The sequence below is a fragment of the Abramis brama genome, assembly GCF_963993115.1.
Source record: "Abramis brama genome assembly, chromosome: 6".
NCBI classification, from domain to species: domain Eukaryota; kingdom Metazoa; phylum Chordata; class Actinopteri; order Cypriniformes; family Leuciscidae; genus Abramis; species Abramis brama.
The window spans coordinates 38556795-38576400 of NC_139968.1; the positions used below are offsets into that span (position 1 = coordinate 38556795).

At 41.2% G+C, this 19606-nt stretch overlaps 2 protein-coding genes across 3 annotated transcripts in view; one reads left to right on the forward strand and one right to left on the reverse strand.

Moving 5' to 3' along the window:
- Positions 1-12033, forward strand: part of LOC311084176 (uncharacterized protein) — a 17726-nt gene extending 5693 nt beyond the window's left edge. For both annotated transcript variants that reach the window (XM_084116083.1, XM_084116084.1), the window contains exons 2-5: positions 3249-3602; positions 7909-8262; positions 10654-10779; positions 11322-12033. In XM_084116083.1, coding sequence (XP_083972209.1) covers positions 3249-3602; positions 7909-8262; positions 10654-10779; positions 11322-11458 — 971 coding nt within the window. In that variant the 3' untranslated portion in view covers positions 11459-12033. The remainder of the gene's footprint in view (positions 1-3248; positions 3603-7908; positions 8263-10653; positions 10780-11321) is intronic.
- A 2840-nt stretch (positions 12034-14873) lies between these two features.
- Positions 14874-16391, reverse strand: LOC311084184 (CD48 antigen-like). Its single transcript, XM_084116093.1, has 4 exons — positions 16247-16391; positions 15567-15887; positions 15169-15462; positions 14874-15084 (listed from the first exon to the last, which is right to left on the reverse strand). Exons 1-4 carry the CDS (start codon positions 16287-16289, stop codon positions 14948-14950), a joined length of 795 nt encoding a protein of 264 aa, XP_083972219.1. The 5' UTR covers positions 16290-16391; the 3' UTR covers positions 14874-14947.
- Between the last annotated feature and the right edge of the window lie 3215 nt (positions 16392-19606).

Below are 19606 nucleotides of genomic sequence, written 5' to 3' on the forward strand. Positions count from 1 at the left end.
GTAGGTGCTGTCTAATGGCGCGTTTCCACCGAGCGGTACGGTACGGTACGGTACGGGTCGGTACCCTTTTATTTGCGTTTCCACTGCCAAAAGTTGAGAATGGTACCAAAAAGCCGAACCGTACCGTACCACTTTTTGGGTACCCTTCCGTTGGGGTACCTAGCACAGTGGTACGGTACTAAAAGGTGGAGCTAGACTCACTGCAGGACGTTGATTGGTTGACAGAGAATCGTCACTTGCGCGTGCTACGAGGGGAATGACAACATAAGAAGCGCCATTTTTTTATATACAGTTTAATATAATATACTGTTACTGTGTCACGAAATGTAATTTTAAGAGTTTTTCAGGCGAGAATGTAGTTGTTTAAAGCTCTAATCTGTGGTTTATTTATAAAGATGATTTGTTTTTCCCCGGTTGTGAGATCCATGCGATCAGCGGGCGCTCGGCGCTCATGTTTCCCGGCTGGATGAGCCTTTCCTCGGCTAAGTTAGTTCTTCTGACGTTCGCCGATGACTCCGACGGTAGTGGTTAAACATGAGATATAATTCGTCTTGTGCAGACCTAACGGGCGATCTTTGGTCTCGTGAATATATAATTCGTTCCCTGTCAATCGTTTTGACTGAGGGCTAAGTTTAGTTTCATATTATAGGCTATTTGTATTTAACTTTACTGTTGTAATGTTAGACTAGCGCAGCATTTGGACATTTGACTGAATTGTTTGCTTTATTTCTTATTGTATAGCTTCTTGTACCTTTTACTTAAACTTTTATATTGGCTATTATTGATAAAACTGAAATTTTACAAAAAGAAATATGGTTTCTTGTCATTTTCTTATTACAAGATTATCACTGATGTTTATTGCAACATTTGTACAAATGCATATATTGCCTGTAATGTGTAATTTTTTTTATTATTTAAACGAAAAGAGGTAACGTTAGGGTTGTGTTTTAAATCGTTTTGTTATAAATAGAATAACGTATAACGTGCAGTGAATAATCAATATGCGTTGCGCATGAACCACATTTGTGTCCCTATAATGTTTAATTTATTTAAATGAAAACGAAAAGAGGCAGAGTAGTGTTTTATAACATATTTCGTTTTATTGTTGCTTAAATTTGTACATACAGAGTAACAGAGATAACCGGAGTAGCAGAGCGAGCTGAGTGACGCTTTTAAGAACGCGCTGTACCATGTGCATGTAGGAGTGAGTCGCACATGGCAAGTACAAACTTTGCGTACTTAATATTGAGAAAAGCCTAATGTCGGCGCTTGTCTTCTTGTGACAAACATGTCGAGGAGCAAGAACAAGATCTGCTGTATGTCATCCATTGTAGTTTACTATGTTCTTCTTCGCGCGAAAATTACGTCGATCGAAACACCACGCCTATCAAGTAAGGGTACTGTTGGCAGTGGAAACGCTAGCCAGATCATGGTTAACAGACCCGAACCGTACCGTACTGTACCGTACCGTACTGTACTGCTCAGTGGAAACGAGCCATAATTAAGTCTGTGGCTGATTGAGGCTAATTAGTTGCAGGTGTGGTGAACTGCATGGGGAACTGAGTGGCAAAGAAAATTGGGGGCGTGGCAACTGCAAGACAGAGGAAAACTTCCAAACAGTGTGTGTGTGTGTGTGTGTGTGTGTGTGTGTGTGTGTGTGTGTGTGAGTGTGAGAGAGAGACGCCCTCTGGTGTTCAGATGGATGTGTGTGTGTGTGTGTGTGTGTGTGTGTGTGTGTGAGAGAGAGAGAGAGAGAGAGAGAGAGAGAGAGACGCTCTGGTGTCCAGATGGATGTGTGTGTGTGTGTGTGTGTGTGTGTGTGTGTGTGTGTGTGTGTGTGTGTGTGTGTGTGTGTGTGTGTGTGTGTGTGAGAGAGAGAGAGAGACGCTCTGGTGTTCAGATGGAGCAGCATTTTGTGGACGTTCCACTAGAAACAAACATTGATGTATTGTTTTAATTTATTACTGTGAAGCTGCTTTGATACAACCTATGTTGTGAAAAGCGCTATATAAATAAACTTGACTTGACTTGACTACCGATCAGCGGCTGCACTGAGAAGCGGTGCAGAAAATAATCGCAGCTTTTGCCAAATCGAGTGTGGCTTCGATTAATCGAGCAGCTCTACAAAGAACCCAGCGTAAGGGAACAGTGGATACGGTTCGTTTTTCCGGGGAAGCAACGGAGTTGTGCAAGTGTGTTTGTTTGTTCCCTGCATTTCGGTTACGAAGGTTTTATTAACAAGGTCCAGTTCGATGCTGGATTTTCAGATCGTTTGGTAAGTAACATCAAATGTCTGTGTTTTGTTGGCAATCAGTGCGCAAATGCATGTAATGTAAAATACGTGAACGTATAGTGAACAAAAGTTATCCAGTGATGATGCATTGTGCGTGAATCTTTAGCTCCGCCCACAGCACGCCTCCAGGAGCTCGGTCTCACCGTATTGGCCTTTAATAAATCTGATCAAACTAGATTAACTCAAGATTAACATGAGATTGGCAGAAACTGTGTGTTATATCCCCTTTAAGTTCATGTCGAACTCCCTCATGTTGTTCCAAACTCCAAAATCTCGTTCATCTTCAGAACACAAAAGAAGATCTTTCTGATGAAATCTGAGAGCTTTCTGTCCCTCACTGACATAAAGTTAGTATAGACATCATTAAAGTAATCCATGTGCCTCCAGTGGTTTAACTTCAGTTTTATGAAGGGACATGAGTGCTTTGTTTGTGCAAAAAAAAAAAAAAGAAAAATCATAATTTACCACTTTATTTACAACGGGTAATAGCAAAAATGACATGCTAATTAGTGGTTGAAATAATTTGACCCATGCAGATGCTAGCATTTATATGATCTCAAGACATCTTAAAACCAAGAACACAAGATCAAAACCCAAACTCAGTGTGTTGTTTAGGCTGGTCTCCAGTCTAGCCGAGCAATTATATTAAAAAGTGTTGTCACTGTCTTAAATAATTGTTTTTCCTTTGAAATGAGTCATTTAGGTGTATGGAAGTGTGCAATGATTACTTATTTGTTGTATGAATGCAAATAAATGCAATATTAATATGCAATATATGAATCATGTGGGTTTTATGGTGTATATTATGATGTACAATAAACATTGTGTAATCTATGTAGGGTTGTCTGATGAGTGAATGTGTGAATCAGTTATTTATTTATGCAGTTTTTTTGATCTGTAGAGAAACATTCTTTCCCAGACATGATTTATAATTTTCGGTTCATTTCTTCTTCAGGTGTGTCTCGTGTTGATACAGAAGAAGTGTCAGTGATGGAGGGAGATTCAGTCACTCTAAACAATAGTGTTAAAACATTAGTGCCAACAAATATTAAATGGTATTTTAATAAAACTCACATCGCTCACATCAATGGCACTCTCAGTATTATCTGTACAGATGTTCAGTGTAATAAAGGTAATAAAGTTAATGAGAGATTCAGAGGCAGACTGAAGCTGGATCATCAGACTGGATCTCTGACCATCATGAACATCACAAACACAGACTCTGGAGAATATAAACTAATGATCATCAGCATTGAGGACAGCAGCGACAGCAAGAACAGTGAAAAGATCTTCAAAGTTTCTGTTACTGGTGAGTCATTATGTTTGAAAGCAGCTTATGTTTAAATCATATCATCATGTTTATTATATCAGTGACATTCAGAGGTTTTTCTCTTGATGTTCTCTTCAACATCTTTTCATACTTATTGTTTTAAGTTTACCAATAAGGATTTGATGGGTTTTTTTTTTAAAGTAGGCTATGTAAATATGTAAAGAACTTGTAATTGTTTGTAATGTATAATGATCGTAAGGAAAGAGTTTACATTATTCAAAGAGTATTTAAATAGCCTATTATAATGCAGAAAGTTTTGTTTTAATGTGGTAATGCATTGTACTGTGTACATTATAGCCTACATATGCATGTGTAATACGTGGTCAAAAAAATATATTCCAGCAGAGTTGAGAATCTAAGTATATGAATAAGGACATTTCTTTAACCACAATTTAGGCTTAATGTTTAGCTATTTTGAAATCGATACCGTTATAGTATCTTTGTAAACTAAAAAAAAATAATTAAAAAATACGTCAAATTGTGAATTCATCCCCTTGTAATTATAATGTTCTATCTGACATTTTTGTAAAAATTTAGTTATTCACATATTCTTATTCGGTGACCACTTCTTTACATTATGTGATGTTGTTTTTTAAGTTGTGTACATTTTGGAACTTTTTATTTAGAAAATAAAAAGGTTCTTTCTACACAGTCGAATGGAATGCGAAAACTTTAAAGCTCAATATCTCAAAACCAGTCAGAATGCAGATAGAACCTTATAATTCCAAGGTGGCGAATTTGTGTCATGCGCATGTGTCCTATTATGTGTTCAGTCTATAGAGCTGGTAAGTCCCGCCCCTTCCGCTAACCCCACTGGACCTCTAGGTTGAAAAATTGTCAATGCAAGTGAATGGGAGAAAATAATTCTTTTCTGGTCCCGTTTGAATTTTGCCATGAATGTGAACATATGTTGTCTGTGAATTTTTTATATAATCTTTCGTGTGAAGAATGCTACAATTTAGCAGGTAGAAGTTTGATACGGTTAGACTTTGTGTGAGAGCACTTTGTGGACTACAACTCTTCGCTGCTTTCGACGCGTTTGAAACGTCACCACCACTCGCACACGGACACTAGCTCACGGATCCCGCTAAACATGGCTGTGTCTTTGGTGCACTTCACCGCCTTCTTTCAGGGAGAGGACAAAATCGTTGAGGTTGGCGAAAACCACGGGTAAGTCAACTTTATGGGGTGACGTCACATAGGCGACATGTAGTCTTTCTCGTTATGTCTTTTCCTGCTAGCCGAAGAATCATACCATATACTGTCAAACTCGTAACATGAAAAATTATATAAAAAATTCACAGACAACATATGTTCACATTCATGGCACAATTCAAACGGGACCAGAAAATAATTATTTTCTCCCATTCACTTGCATTGACGATTTTTCAACCTAGAGGTCCACTTGGAGTTTTACCAGGCGGGAAGGAAGTCGACCGGAAGTTGAAGCCGGCCGCATGCCACCATCTTGTAGCAGACCATCACCTGCTGTTAGCATCCCATTGACTCCCATTCATTTTGGCGTCACTTTGACAGCGAATAACTTTACATCTGAGGCGTTTGAAGACTCCATTTGTCCATTATTTATTTCTAAAGAAACACGACAATGTATAAAATGCTCCATTACCTTGTAGCTTATGTTATGGCCCCGTAGAAGCAGTTTTTGTAAAAGTAGGCTAACGATTGCGTCATAACCACGCGACTCTCTGTCGCACAGTAGAGTGTGAGAGAGAGAGAGACGCCCTCTGGTGTTCAGATGGATGTGTGTGTGTGAGAGAGAGAGAGAGAGAGAAGCCCTCGTGTGTGTGTGTGTTCGTGTGTGTGTGTGTGTTCGTGTGTGTGTGTGTGTTCGTGTGTGTGTGTGTTCGTGTGTGTGTGTGTTCGTGTGTGTGTGTGTGTGTTCGTGTGTGTGTTCGTGTGTGTGTTCGTGTGTGTGTTCGTGTGTGTGTTCGTGTGTGTGTTCGTGTGTGTGTTCGTGTGTGTGTGTTCGTGTGTGTTCGTGTGTGTGTGTTCGTGTGTGTGTGTGTGTGTTCGTGTGTGTGTGTGTGAGAGAGATGTGTAGGTGGCTGGCTTGAAAACCAGCGGAGGTGTCGATAAGAACAATCCAGTCCAGTCACTTCAATTACACAGCATCTTTCTTTATTAGGTATGTGTGTGTGTGTGAGAGAGATGTGTAGGTGGCTGGCTAGAAAACCAGCAGAGGTGTCGGTAAGAACAATCCAGTCCAGTCACTTCAATTACACAGCATCTTTCTTTATTAGGTATGTGTGTATTTGTGTATGTGTGGTTTCTAGGAGGGAAAAGGATATGGGATACAATTAACCACATAATGCCACAATACAAGGCCACAATTAATTTGAATGACAATCAAACATTTAAACAGACAAACTGAAAGAAATACAAGATTAGTGCTCACTTTCTCATAGTTAACATACCATCAAAGGAGAAACATATGGAACTTACATAGTTCAATAACGCACACAAGGCAGGAGACACAGCATTTCCAGCAGCAACACACAAGGATTCCTCCATGTGGCATGAACAAGAGGCAGGGGCTGTGTGTAGGTGCTGTCTAATTAAGTCTGTGGCTGATTGAGGCTAATTAGTTGCAGGTGTGGTGAACTGCATGGGGAACTGAGTGGCAAAGAAAATTGGGGGCGTGGCAACTGCAAGACAGAGGAAAACTTCCAAACAGTGTGTGTGTGTGTGTGTGTGTGTGTGTGTGTGTGTGTGTGAGTGTGAGAGAGAGACGCCCTCTGGTGTTCAGATGGATGTGTGTGTGTGTGTGTGTGTGTGTGTGTGTGCGTGTGTGTGTGTGTGTGAGAGAGAGAGAGAGAGAGAGAGACGCTCTGGTGTCCAGATGGATGTGTGTGTGTGTGTGTGTGTGTGTGTGTGTGTGTGTGTGTGAGAGAGAGAGAGAGACGCTCTGGTGTTCAGATGGAGCAGCATTTTGTGGACGTTCCACTAGAAACAAACATTGATGTATTGTTTTAATTTATTACTGTGAAGCTGCTTTGATACAACCTATGTTGTGAAAAGCGCTATATAAATAAACTTGACTTGACTTGACTACCGATCAGCGGCTGCACTGAGAAGCGGTGCAGAAAATAATCGCAGCTTTTGCCAAATCGAGTGTGGCTTCGATTAATCGAGCAGCTCTACAAAGAACCCAGCGTAAGGGAACAGTGGATACGGTTCGTTTTTCCGGGGAAGCAACGGAGTTGTGCAAGTGTGTTTGTTTGTTCCCTGCATTTCGGTTACGAAGGTTTTATTAACAAGGTCCAGTTCGATGCTGGATTTTCAGATCGTTTGGTAAGTAACATCAAATGTCTGTGTTTTGTTGGCAATCAGTGCGCAAATGCATGTAATGTAAAATACGTGAACGTATAGTGAACAAAAGTTATCCAGTGATGATGCATTGTGCGTGAATCTTTAGCTCCGCCCACAGCACGCCTTCAGGAGCTCGGTCTCACCGTATTGGCCTTTAATAAATCTGATCAAACTAGATTAACTCAAGATTAACATGAGATTGGCAGAAACTGTGTGTTATATCCCCTTTAAGTTCATGTCGAACTCCCTCATGTTGTTCCAAACTCCAAAATCTCGTTCATCTTCAGAACACAAAAGAAGATCTTTCTGATGAAATCTGAGAGCTTTCTGTCCCTCACTGACATAAAGTTAGTATAGACATCATTAAAGTAATCCATGTGCCTCCAGTGGTTTAACTTCAGTTTTATGAAGGGACATGAGTGCTTTGTTTGTGCAAAAAAAAAAAAAAGAAAAATCATAATTTACCACTTTATTTACAACGGGTAATAGCAAAAATGACATGCTAATTAGTGGTTGAAATAATTTGACCCATGCAGATGCTAGCATTTATATGATCTCAAGACATCTTAAAACCAAGAACACAAGATCAAAACCCAAACTCAGTGTGTTGTTTAGGCTGGTCTCCAGTCTAGCCGAGCAATTATATTAAAAAGTGTTGTCACTGTCTTAAATAATTGTTTTTCCTTTGAAATGAGTCATTTAGGTGTATGGAAGTGTGCAATGATTACTTATTTGTTGTATGAATGCAAATAAATGCAATATTAATATGCAATATATGAATCATGTGGGTTTTATGGTGTATATTATGATGTACAATAAACATTGTGTAATCTATGTAGGGTTGTCTGATGAGTGAATGTGTGAATCAATTATTTACTTATGCAGTTTGTTTGATCTGTAGAGAAACATTCTTTCCCAGACATGATTTATAATTTTCGGTTCATTTCTTCTTCAGGTGTGTCTCGTGTTGATACAGAAGAAGTGTCAGTGATGGAGGGAGATTCAGTCACTCTAAACAATAGTGTTAAAACAAACCAACAAGAAAATATTAAATGGTATTTTAATAACATTATCATCGCTCACATCAATGGCACTCTCAGTATTATCTGTACAGATGTTCAGTGTAATAAAGGTAATAAAGTTACTGAGAGATTCAGAGGCAGACTGAAGCTGGATCATCAGACTGGATCTCTGACCATCATGAACATCACAAACACAGACTCTGGAGAATATAAACTAATGATCATCAGCATTGAGGACAGCAGCGACAGCAAGAACAGTGAAAAGATCTTCAAAGTTTCTGTTACTGGTGAGTCATTATGTTTGAAAGCAGCTTATGTTTAAATCATATCATCATGTTTATTATATCAGTGACATTCAGAGGTTTTTCTCTTGATGTTCTCTTCAACATCTTTTCATACTTATTGTTTTAAGTTTACCAATAAGGATTTGATGTTTTTTTTGTTTTTTTTTAAAGTAGGCTATGTAAATATGTAAAGAACTTGTAATTGTTTGTAATGTATAATGATCGTAAGGAAAGAGTTTACATTATTCAAAGAGTATTTAAATAGCCTATTATAATGCAGAAAGTTATATTTTAATGTGGTAATGCATTGTACTGTGTACATTATAGCCTACATATGCATGTGTAATACGTGGTCAAAAAAATATATTCCAGCAGAGTTGAGAATCTAAGTATATGAATAAGGACATTTCTTTAACCACAATTTAGGCTTAATGTTTAGCTATTTTGAAATCGATACCGTTATAGTATCTTTGTAAACTAAAAAAATTTATTAAAAAATACGTCAAATTGTGAATTCATCCCCTTGTAATTATAAGGTTCTATCTGACAAAGAAAATAAAAAGGTTCTTTCTACACAGTCGAATGGAATGCGAAAACTTTAAAGCTCAATATCTCAAAACCAGTCAGAATGCAGATAGAACCTTATAATTCCAAGGTGGCGAATTTGTGTCATGCGCATGTGTCCTATTATGTGTTCAGTCTATAGAGCTGGTAAGTCCCGCCCCTTCCGCTAACCCCACTGGACCTCTAGGTTGAAAAATTGTCAATGCAAGTGAATGGGAGAAAATAATTCTTTTCTGGTCCCGTTTGAATTTTGCCATGAATGTGAACATATGTTGTCTGTGAATTTTTTATATAATCTTTCGTGTGAAGAATGCTACAATTTAGCAGGTAGAAGTTTGATACGGTTAGACTTTGTGTGAGAGCACTTTGTGGACTACAACTCTTCGCTGCTTTCGACGCGTTTGAAACGTCACCACCACTCGCACACGGACACTAGCTCACGGATCCCGCTAAACATGGCTGTGTCTTTGGTGCACTTCACCGCCTTCTTTCAGGGAGAGGACAAAATCGTTGAGGTTGGCGAAAACCACGGGTAAGTCAACTTTATGGGGTGACGTCACATAGGCGACATGTAGTCTTTCTCGTTATGTCTTTTCCTGCTAGCCGAAGAATCATACCATATACTGTCAAACTCGTAACATGAAAAATTATATAAAAAATTCACAGACAACATATGTTCACATTCATGGCACAATTCAAACGGGACCAAAATAATTATTTTCTCCCATTCACTTGCATTGACGATTTTTCAACCTAGAGGTCCACTTGGGGTTTTACCAGGCGGGAAGGAAGTCGACCGGAAGTTGAAGCCGGCCGCGTGCCACCATCTTGTAGCAGAACTTCACCTGCAGTTAGCATCCCATTGACTCCCATTCATTTTGGCATCACTTTGACAGCGAATAACTTTACATCTGAGGCGTTTGAAGACTCCATTTGTCCATTATTTATTTCTAAAGAAACACGACAATGTATAAAATGCTCCATTACCTTGTAGCTTATGTTATGGCCCCGTAGAAGCAGTTTTTGTAAAAGTAGGCTAACGATTGCGTCATAACCACGCGACTCTCTGTCGCACAGTATAGAGATTACCGTATGGACAGGAGGAGAAGCTCGCGGGCAATCGGGGGGACGTGGAGGCAAAATGACAATATAATTAATCAGAATACCTAGCAAAAGTTGCTCCTGCTCCTAGCTCATGTACAGCTCCTACTCACAATCTCCGTCTCTGCAAGATTCGGAAGGGAATGATTCAGATTTCTCTTGGCACAGCTACTAGAAGACAGACGGGTTGCTCACGTGGTCCGTGTAACGCTTTGCTCGGTTTGAGTCTGCGCGTCAGGAAAGGAAGTGCTAAGAAATCGCTAAAAATGGGCTTCACTTGTCTCAATTGAGATCTAATGAGATGGCTCTGTCCACTTCTTATACTGTCTATGGGTTTTACGGATGGGCGGGACTTACCAGCTCTATAGGCATTAGGCACGTAGTGTTAGTGACATCGCCGCCTACTGGCCTGACATGAATAATCATTTTTAGTCATTTTCGTCGATCCATGTGAACCGGGGTCGTTTTGATAATGTTGTCTGTACGTGAAAAACGCAAAGGAAAAACTGTTAACTGGTAAATCATTGTCGTGTAAACATACCCCTAGTTTAAACTGAATCGGACTCATAGAGGCTGCATCCGAATCGCATACTTCCCTAACGTAGCCTAGCCTACTATAGCCTAGTATAGGCGAAAAACAGGCTATGTGAATAAAGAAGTTTTGTTTTGTTTAGTGTTCGTTATGGATCAGACTGACAAACTGACTCGCACTACAAACTCTTGTTTCAGCTCCAGGTCCGCTCTCAGTTGCTGTAATATTAGGAATATCAGTAGGAATATCAGCAGGTGTCGCTGTTCTTCTCCTGGCTGTAACAGCTGGTGTGCTTTACTATCGCCACAGGAGCTCTACAAGAGGCAAGTATCACATACAGATGTTATAGTGAGAGGAAACATTTTCTTTATTATGCAAATTAATGTTTAGTGTATGTGTGTTTATCTTATAGAGCAAAAGCGTATGTTGTCCAAGGTAATTTACTGTACTAGTATGTCTTTGTAGAAACCTTGAGATTCTCAGCTGTTTGATTTCACTGTGCAGACGTACAGTAGTTAGATGTGTGTGTGTGTGTGTGTGTGTGTGTGTGTGTGTGTGTGTGTGTGTGTGCGTGCGTGTGTGTGATGTGGTTTCATCAATTATTCAGACATTAAACAAAGAATCACGACTAATTCAGAAAATATATTAGCATGCTAAAGGGGCACATATACCTTTATTCATCCGCTAATCTTCCCACTGACTGGATAGAGTTTCCATCAAAATGATCCCGATGGGAAATAAACATTTCAGACTGAATATTATTCACTGGTTGATGGCGGATTTACTGATTTCATGAGTTTCTGTGTCAGTCACTGCTGTTCATTTCTCTCTCTTTAACAGTCTGTCATTTATTGTTTCCTCACAGACGGAGAAAGATCACGTGATCCGAGAGAATCCCAACAGGATTATTGTGTATCTGAATTTTGTAACATTATTCCTATTGAATCAGCAAAAACACATCTGTTGAGCTGTAACTTACTTATTAATCATACAATTAATTAATTGTGATTGAAACATGTTGTGGAAATAATAACCTACCCGTTACAGGAAACTAATTTAGGAAATGTTGATGAATGTTACTTACATTATCTGATAGTTTCAGCTTATAAACCTGGAATACATTAACATTTATAATTCATCATGCTTATTATAATAAGAGCCTTGTTTGAGATGATGTATTAGTGGAAGAGGTTTGTTTTCAGCTGTTGGTTGAAGGTTGAGATGTTCCCATCAGATCAGACTTCATTGTTTTATCTATAATGCTGTTTCTGGACTGTTGAATATGAGCAGATGGAGAGCTCTATTGTATAGAGTTTATATAGATTATCTATGACTATAATGTAAAACGTTGTAAAAGACAATTGTACTGTAAAATAAATTATTTCATAATTATGACCGCCGCTAGCATAGCTAGCGAAAGCGGTCATATAGGGATTGTCAACGTTTTTTTTTTTTTTTTTTTTTGTCATCTACTGAATTTTTCGTCAACGATACCAGGGACACCGAAACACCGGGGAACATGAAATTTGGTGGGCATGTAGCCCCACTAGACTTTTACGGAAAAATTTCGTTTGGTCCCCGGGGGCCACTCCCCCCCCCCCCCCCCCCCCCCGCGCTGGGCCTCCCCAAACCCAAAAAATGCAGTTTTTCCTAAATAACTACCTGAACCGTGGCACCGAGGATGAAGAAATTTTTATGGTATGTTGGTCTTAAGGGCCCACATCAACCTAGCCCATAATCACTCATTTGTGATTTGCGCCCCTCCCATAAAAAATGAAAATGCAATATTATTCTGCTTTAATCGCCCCTATCTTCAGTTGAGATGTTCAGAACTGCACCATATTTCATGTGTATGATTAACTTGACATCCTCTGGGGGTATCCTCTGCTAAGTTTCGTAGAATTTCATCCATGGGGGGGTATAAAATAAATTCATTTATGTGCACATTTAGTGACTGTACACTCATCGGCCTGTAGATGGTGGTGTTGAGCGAAGGGTTGCTGGTTTAGGATGATACTGTCACTAAGGTTGCCAACTGTCCCGAATTAGGCGGGACGTCCCGTATTTTGGGCCTAATTTATTTGTCCCGTGCGTGACCTCCCGTGTCCTGTTTTTTGACAAGCTGATAAACCACTGACTGATACAACAGCAACAGCAGCAGTGCTGACCACGACACTTGAGAATGATCACCGACACCTGTCATCATCCAATCACAGCTTTTTTTAATCACTGTTTTGAGACAAATCATCGTTTGATTTGCGAACATCCTCTGCCGTCTGGTCGCTTCCGCTTCAAGCCGGACTCGTCTCGCGCTAACGGTAATTTCCTTTCACTGTCCACGTTTTGATTTCGGCTAATCAATTTTGGCGAATGCAAACAACGTGATTATTGTTCATGAGTCTAACATCCAGCCACGCAAGAAAACATGTAATCTACCTGAGGGAATAATATGCTCAAAAAACTTTTCTGATTATTATTAATGTTTTAAAGCTTTTAGAAAGTACATAGAAAGCTTTTGTAACATTATCTTAACTGTCACTTTTGATTAATGTAATGCATCCTTGCTGAATAAAAGTAGGCAATTACTTTCTTTATTTTTTTTCCCCAAAAATAATCTTACTAACCCCAAACTTTTGAACTTTAAGCCTAGTGTATAATGTTAAAAAAGCTTTCTATTTTAGATAAATGCTGTTATTTTGAACTATGGTTTGTTTGTAATGTGACTTTTTTCATGTATGACATTAAAATTATTTTTAGAATTAAATACATAAATAGGTTAAGCAATACAAATGTGTTTATGTCTGATAACCTTTTAAACACAAACTTAACTGCAGACACTGAAATGACGTACACTGTGTGATACAGTACAAATATTTTGAGTGTCCCTCATTTTCCTATAAATAACCACGATTGTCCCGCATTTTCCTTTTCTGAAGTTGGCAACCCTAACTGTCACACACACACATGCAGGAATACAAACAAACGCAAGCATGCACACACACTGACATCCACACGCACAGACACACACCCATACACACACATACAAATCCACATGCACAGACACACATGCGCACACACATGTACGCACGCATACATACACGCACAGACACACACACACACAGACACACACATACACAAACACACACACACACACACACACAGACAGACATGCACATACTACTACTTTTTTTAGGTATATACATAAAAACGCAATACAGCCAAATTGCTCCACGTCATTTATTTTTGTGGAAAGCCAGTGCAGGCCTGAGCGGCGGTCATATTTTGTACCGCCATGCGGTACATCTAGTTATATTTGGTTTCTTGAAAAAGGTCTTCCCTGAATTTTTTTTCTCATAGTGCAATGAGCTATGAGTTAACCGCAAATTATACCACATCCTAAATATAAATTATTATAGTGTATATAAAATATTGCATATTTAATTTCCAAGCAAAATGTATATTTAGTCAGAATTATTGCGCTCCTATTCAGCAGCGCTCGTTCAATGCGAAGTTTAGCAGCAAAATTGAAATATTTGCACGACTTTCTAACATTTACAGATGGAGAATATACCTGGCTGTGAAATGTAGGCTAAGTTTTGCACTGAGGAAAACACCATGTCTCAAACGCATAAAACAGCACAAAATATACGTTTTTTGATGATGGATCGATTTGATCCACAATCGACCTCTGGGCTGCTTCAGAAACGCGTGCACATTAGTGGGATTGCGTGAACTTCAAATACCTTTTATGAAAACGCTTTAGCCACAACTTATTTGTTAGGTTCATTCAAGTCAGGTGTTGGACTCTTAATCCCCGCTGAAAAATGCTGTGAAAACAATTCCCTGTAATGCAACGAACTTAAACTAGCCATGAAATCCAGAATCAGAATTGAAATAATGAGCACTTTAGTTATAGAAGAAATAATCAGAGAAGTATAGGAAATGCATTTTATACAGTCAAAGTTGATGGAACCAGAGACCCAACAGAGACTTGAAATGACAGCATTATGATTCGATATGTTGATGAAAACTTTGAGGTTAGAGAACCTCTTGTATCTGGAAAACATGGAGGCATGGATATTTTGGCTTCATTTTGCTACATTGAAAGAAAGTGGAGATGTGTCGTCCATTTTTTTTACAGTCCTTTTTTTACAGTCTATGGTCTGTACTACGGAGCCCCTAAAGGGACCTTTGCAAAAATAAAAATGTACAGACTTTACATGCTCACGAGAAACTATGAGAAAACTATCGCATGAGATACGTTTCTCTTGAGCACGTGATAGTTTCTCGTGAGCAGGCGATAGTTTGGCAAAGGTCCCTTTAGTGGCTCCGTACCATCCCGTGTTTTTGAGAGAACAAAATATTAACTTCCTGTGAAGCTGACGCAAATCTAATTAAGTGTGACGAAAGTTTTATTTTTCCATATAAAATTTTATTTTTTTAAACTTCATAATTCAATTTGCATCTTTACAGAGTAAAACATCAAAATATTTATGATATCAGTTTCCTGACTCCTCCTTTTGTGGATCTGATGTCATAAACCAGAATGATGACAGTAGCCACGCCCACCAGAGCAGAGAGGACCAATCGGATCACAGCTTCAGTAGGACCACAACAGTGGACAGAGTCTGAGGAATAAACACATCAAACTGAGATCAGATCAGTCAATAAACACTAATATCAGCGCGGACATCAACTAATATCAGTCATACCTGCACATGTGTGACAGAGTGTGTTGATGTCCAGATGTGTGGTCTGGCTGCTGATGGGATTGTTCAGCACACAGCTGTAGGTGTTTTTATCCTGATATTCCACCTCCAGAGGTAGAGAGAGACTGATGCTGAGATCAGACGCACTGATGCTGGACAATACACTGATTCCTTTGTACCAGGAGAGAGTCACATCACACACATTCAACACTGATGAACACACCAATGAACATGATGATGATGGTGATGATGAACAGTGTGAAGAGTTACTGATGATGACAGGAACAGGCAGACGAGCTGGAAAACATGAGGGAATAGAGATGATAATAATGTGTAATAATAATATATCAGTTGTTTAAACGTTATAATGTAAATTAGTAACAAATGATCTCTATACTCACCATATACAGAAAGACTGAATGTTTTTGATGTCAGCTTCTCTCCACTTATCTCTAGTTTATAATCTCCAGCATGTTCAGTTGTGGTGTTTGTGATGGTCAGAGATCCAGTCTTCTCATTCAGCTTCAGTCTGTCTCTGAATCTCCCATCAGGAACATCATAATATGTGGAGAAGATTACAGCAGTTCTACTGATTTCAGCTATTAGAGACTTTTCAGCTCCAAATTTCCACAGTATCTCATCATCTTGATGTATTTCAGTATAATCAGTGTGTAGAAGCACAGATTCTCCCTCCATCACTGACAGCATTTCACCAAACACACCTGAACAACATTGACAGATTTACAAAGCCTATCATTTCCATGACTTTTGTAGTTTCTCACAGTAGGTTTTCCATTTGCATGTCATGTAATTTCTGCTAAATTACTACATTTATCTGCAATGTAATATTTAAAATTAAGATATTCATAACAGCAAAAAAAAAAAAAAAAAAAAAAGTCTGAGAAATTGAAATTCATTATTTTCCATGACTCTGGGAACCAGAGCACCTAAACAGAGAAACAAGCACAGACCTGAAACCGAAGTAGATCCCACAGTAATATGTTTGATTTGCTTTAAGAACTGCAAATGGAGTTCATCCCAGCTTATAACATTTATCCATAAAAATATATTAATAACTTACCGAGCAGACACCAGAAACCGAACAAAACAATCATGTGAAACATTTTCTTCAGCGGTTCAGTGAAAAGTCTGATCTATGACTATCTACACTCAACCTGTGTGAATCCTCCTACACAAACACACACACATAAACTCTCTCTCTCTCTCTCTCTCTCTCTCTCTCCCTCTGAATGTATGATAGTTATATATAATTGCTCTTCTGGCTCTTACTGAAATTGTAAATGTTCTTAGAAAACATTCTTTATTTATTTATTTTCAATTAACATTGATCATGTTTATAGGAATAACTGGCTATGTTAAATAATTAAATTCTCAGTTGTGTGTGGAAAAACAAACAAACTAAAAAGTTAAAACGTACTCGGTTACTAACGTAACCTCGGTTCTCTCTAGAAGAGGGAACGAGTACTGCGTTTGAAAAATGCTGCGGGAAAAGTCTCTTTTCACGAAACACTGAAGCAAAAATTATCCTTTAATTTTCATATATGTAAAACGCGTTGCGGCAGCAGCAGACAGCTGAAGCAAGACGGCTTGTCCGCTCATTGGCTGCTCTGCGGCAACTGCATAAGCCTATCGAGCGCAGGCTGATGCAACATCAGACCAATGAGGGCGCTTCGCGCCCTCCTCGCCACTTCCCGCCGAGACGGGCGTGGCTTACCTCTATAAAAGGAGCTCGAGAAGGCTGATTCACTTGATTTTGATCGCCGAAGCGAACCAGAGTGAACCAAACGCACGGCAAGGGAACGCAGTACTCGTTCCCTCTTCTAGAGAGAACCGAGGTTACGTTAGTAACCGAGTACGTTCTCTTACGAGAGTTCTCTCGTACTGCGTTTGAAAAACGCTGCGGGAACCCCTTGCAAAACGCCGTGCGTGCTGGGATAAAAACACTGATCACCGGAAGCTATTTCAGGCATACAGTGCATAATCACCAGATAGACTCACACAGAGTCAGGGAATAAGGGGGGGGAGCCTTAATTCCCTATATTGTAGCGTCCGCAGGCTTAACATGACCTCACAGGGAGAGTCTAAAGACAGGAGGGGTTTCCTCCGTCCTTATATAGACATGTCCACAGACGCGAATATGACATCACATAGCCAGGGTAGGGAGCCTGCACTAATGTGGGAAAACGTGGGTCTTACACAGTTCTGCCCAGTATAGTCGGTAGCGTATTGCGCCTGTAAATAGATTACACCGGCAAAAGCTTAGCCTGTAAGGCGGGAACCTCTAGGTTATAAAACCTGATAAATGTAGACGGAGAGGCCCAGCCTGCCGCCGTACATATATCCTGTAAGGAAATCCCGCTGGACCAAGCCCACGAGGAGGCAACGCCTCTCGTAGAGTGCGCTCTGACTCCCAACGGGCATTGAATGCCTTTGGCAGTATAAGCCAGCGCTATGGCGTCAACTATCCATCTGGATAGACTCTGTTTCGAAACAGCCGTTCCTTTGGAACGTCCGCTGAACGAGACAAAGAGCTGCTCTGTCTGTCTAAAGGCAGCAGAGCGGGACATATAAGTTCTTAAAGCCCTAACAGGGCAAAGAAAACTCGAGTCCCCTTCCTCGCTCGACGCCGGCAGGGCAGCCAGGGAAATGACCTGAGCCCGAAAAGGCGTGTTGAGGGATTTCGGCACATAGCCGTGCTTATGTTTGAGTATGACTTTAGAGTCATCAGGACCAAACTCCAAGCACGTCGGGCTCACGGAGAGCGCGTGCAGATCGCCTATGCGCTTCACTGAAGCGAGAGCCATCAAAAACACTGTTTTGAAAGACAAATGTTTGAGGCTGATTGACTGGATAGGCTCGAAAGGGGCACCTTTCATGGCCGCCAGGACCGTAGAAAGGTCCCACATAGGGACTGACGGAGGTCTGGGTGGATTCAGTCTCCTAGCTCCCCTGAGGAAGCGGATGACTAAATCATTCCTTCCTAGTGACTGACCCAGCGTTGAACCGGAGAACGCTGAAATAGCCGCCACATACACTTTGAGCGTGGAAGGGGATCTGCCCTTATCCAACAGCTCTTGTAGGAAGGAGAGAACCTCCGTTACCTCACATTCGAGGGGTGAAAGGCTCCGAGCTGTACACCAGCCGGAGAAAACCGACCACTTTGAAGCGTAGAGTCGCCTGGTCGACGGCGCTCTAGCCTCCGTGATGGTATTCATGACTCCCTCTGCGAGACCAACGGGTATCCGTTGAGCGCCCACACATGAAGGGACCATAGTTCCGGGTGTGGGTGCCAGATCGAGCCCCTGGCCTGCGAGAGGAGATCTCTCCTCAACGGCACTGGCCATGGAGCGATGTCTGCTAACTGCATCAGAACTGGGAACCATGCCTGGTTCTTCCAGAACGGTGCTACAAGCAGCACTGGGCATTTCGTTTTCCTGACCCGTTCCAACACCTGAGGCAGGAGGGAGACGGGGGGAAAAGCGTATAGCGGGCAGCGCGGCCACCTTTGGGACAGCGCGCTGTCGGTCTTTGAAAAGAATGCGGGGCAGTGAGCGTTTTCGCGGGACGCGAATAGGTCCACCTCCGCTTTGCCGAATCTCTCCCACAACAGCCGGACTGTTTGTGGGTGTAGAGACCATTCGCCTGTAGGAACGTTGTTCCTGGACAGTCTGTCCGGGCCCACATTCAGCAGCCCGGGCACATGTACTGCTCTCAGCGAGCGTAGGTTGTGCTGAGCCCATAGCAGGAGGCGTTTCGCCAGCCTGTACAGGGGTTTGGAATTCAGACCGCCCTGGCGATTTATGTAGGACACCACTGCCATGTTGTCCGAACGGACTATGACATGTTGGTCCTTGATGTGGGGACAAAAACGCGTCAGCGCGTTGTGCACTGCCAGCATTTCTAGGCAGTTTATGTGTTGGAGCTTTTCCCGTTCCGACCATAGGCCGAAGGACGGTCTGCCCTCGAGCAGCGCTCCCCATCCCGAGGTGGATGCGTCCGTAGACACCATCCTCACCCTCGAGGAAGTCCCCAGGCTTACACCTGATTGGTACCAGTCGTTCGCCATCCAAGGTACCAGGGCTGTGACACAGTCCTGATCGACCTTGAGGCGTAAATGACCGGACACCCACGCTCTGTGCGGAACCCGCGCTTTCAACCAGAACTGCAGCGGGCGCATGCGGAGCAAGCCCAGCCGGAGAACTGACGATGCTGAGGCCATGAGACCCAGCATCCTTTGAAATTTTCTGAGCGGGGTGAAAGCGCCGCGGCGGAAAGACATCGCCGCGCGCTGAATGTTCAGCACGCGCTGTGGTGACAGCCGCGCTGTCATAGACTGTGAGTCCAGAACTATACCCAGAAACGGAATCGTTTGGCTGGGGTTCAGTGAACTCTTCGCCCAATTGACCGTGATACCAAGATT

Excerpts from the sequence above, each read along its gene's own strand:
- LOC311084184 (XM_084116093.1), bottom strand. The coding sequence starts at position 16,289 with ATGTTTCACATGATTGTTTTGTTCGGTTTCTGGTGTCTGCTCG. Across the intron at positions 15,463-15,566 it reads ATTCAGTCTTTCTGTATATG|CTCGTCTGCCTGTTCCTGTC; the intron begins GTGAGTATAGAG and ends CATGTTTTCCAG. Across the intron at positions 15,085-15,168 it reads ACTCTGTCACACATGTGCAG|ACTCTGTCCACTGTTGTGGT; the intron begins GTATGACTGATA and ends TTTATTCCTCAG.